Below are 1,776 nucleotides of genomic sequence, written 5' to 3'. Positions count from 1 at the left end.
TGGATAATAGCAGCAATATTCACATGTTTAGGAGCATTTTCAACTTCATTTTCATCTTTCTTAAGATTTTAACCTGATTTAATGAGAAGAAGTGTGTTTCTGTTATATTTTGCATTATTTTCTTGTTGCTTGTTTGTTTACATGTTGCATTATTTGTTCATTTAAATAAGAAAATGCTAAATCATGTACATAAACATTGCATAATAAAACACATTTTTCTGATACTGAGGTTTTGAAATATCGTTGTTAATTGGCAATTATTTTTAATCCTGTTGAATAAAATCTGTAATTAATAAACAGTTATTCTTGGTTTGAGGTCGGTGTGTGAGCAGCGTGTGAAAGAAGAAGGTCTGAGGGTTTGAAGTCATTCCTGACCTGACTGACTGACTGACTGACTGACTGACTGACTGAATGAATGAATGAATGAATGAATGAATGAATGAATTTGAAGCAAAGAATCCGTTCAGATCTTCAGGAATAATGATCAAAACCACGTGCAAAGATTAATAATTAATCAATAGGAAATCCCGGATTATTTTTTCTTCCATATTTAGGATTATTTATACGTGTAGGTTAATTTATGACAATATGCTTTAAATGGTCTTCTAAATTACACTGAGAATAAATGAAAGACATATAATTATTACACAATTTACTCAAAGAATGATAATTAAAACGAAGCCTTAACCATCAATATTATTTTTCTTACCATTCACCATTTTTATTTAAATGTTTTGAAAAAATAAAATCAGGCCCGCTTTGCACGTGAGTCTTGCTTTGTTTCTTTTTTATGTTGAGAACAAAAATTCTTCAAATAATCAGATTTTTTTCTCTAAATAGTATCTGCTTTAACCAAATCTGAACCCCGCTTTTATTTACTTCAATGATTTGTAGTTATTTTATGAATCATAATAAACATATTCAATCTGCTTCAGATTATTTTATTTTATTTTATGTTATTTTATTTATTTTTACAGAAAAACAAAATAAAATAAAAACTGCGGGTATTTTTGGCTCCTCTGGATTAATCCCGGGAGGATGCGGAGCGGCTGACCCGGCTCCAGGACCGTTAAAGCGGGCGGAGAGTGACCGACCTCTTCGCTGTAGTATCCGCTCCAGTCCGGAGCTTCGTGGCCTTCCATCTTCACCGTGCCCAGCATGACGGCAGCCCGCAGCCGGAACACGGACCCTGCTGCTCCCGCTCCGGGTGAACCTGTCCCGCTCCCTGAGTGTGAGCCTCCCGGTCCGGATAGAAGCGCCGAGTCGAGTCAAGCGGAGCGGAGCGGAGAGAGGAGTAAAGAAGAGCAGGAGGAGGAAGAGGGAGGAGGTGATGGTGACCTGCGGACTGCTGTGATCCTCCTTCTCCTATAGGTTCAGCCTTCATCACCTCCCTCCTCTCACAACTTCTCATTTCTTCATTCGTTGAATTCACACAGACACTGAGCTGCTGCTCCGTTTCTGCAGCAGATAATCACTTTTCCAGCCACAAAGACCTGAGTCTCATGTCCGCGTGGATCATCAGGAGATGACAGAGAGAAAAAATAACATCTTGTTCTAAAATAAACCTGGTGATATTCTTTAGAATATTTCAAACTCGGAAGGTTTACATCACTTCAAACGAAGAGAAAATTCTGTCTGAAATGTACATTTAGAGTCCATTTTAGAATGAGCCCAGAGTTATGTTGTCAGTCATTTATTATTATTATTATTATTATTATTATTATTATTATTATTATTATTATTATTATTATTATTATTATTATTATTATTTATTTA

The 1,776-nt window shown here is 36.0% G+C and overlaps 1 protein-coding gene across 1 annotated transcript in view; it reads right to left on the bottom strand.

The window, feature by feature from the left end:
* Positions 1-1,434, bottom strand: part of foxa1 (forkhead box A1) — a 5,191-nt gene extending 3,757 nt beyond the window's left edge. The window contains exon 1 of the mRNA XM_007574914.2: positions 1,095-1,434. Within this exon, the coding sequence (XP_007574976.1) occupies positions 1,095-1,160 (66 nt within the window). The 5' untranslated portion in view covers positions 1,161-1,434. The remainder of the gene's footprint in view (positions 1-1,094) is intronic.
* Between the last annotated feature and the right edge of the window lie 342 nt (positions 1,435-1,776).

The sequence above is a fragment of the Poecilia formosa genome, unplaced genomic scaffold, assembly GCF_000485575.1.
Source record: "Poecilia formosa unplaced genomic scaffold, Poecilia_formosa-5.1.2 Scaffold364, whole genome shotgun sequence".
NCBI classification, from domain to species: Eukaryota; Metazoa; Chordata; class Actinopteri; order Cyprinodontiformes; family Poeciliidae; genus Poecilia; species Poecilia formosa.
Note: the sequence above shows the minus strand (reverse complement) of the source record. Positions and strands in the feature narration are given on the sequence as shown.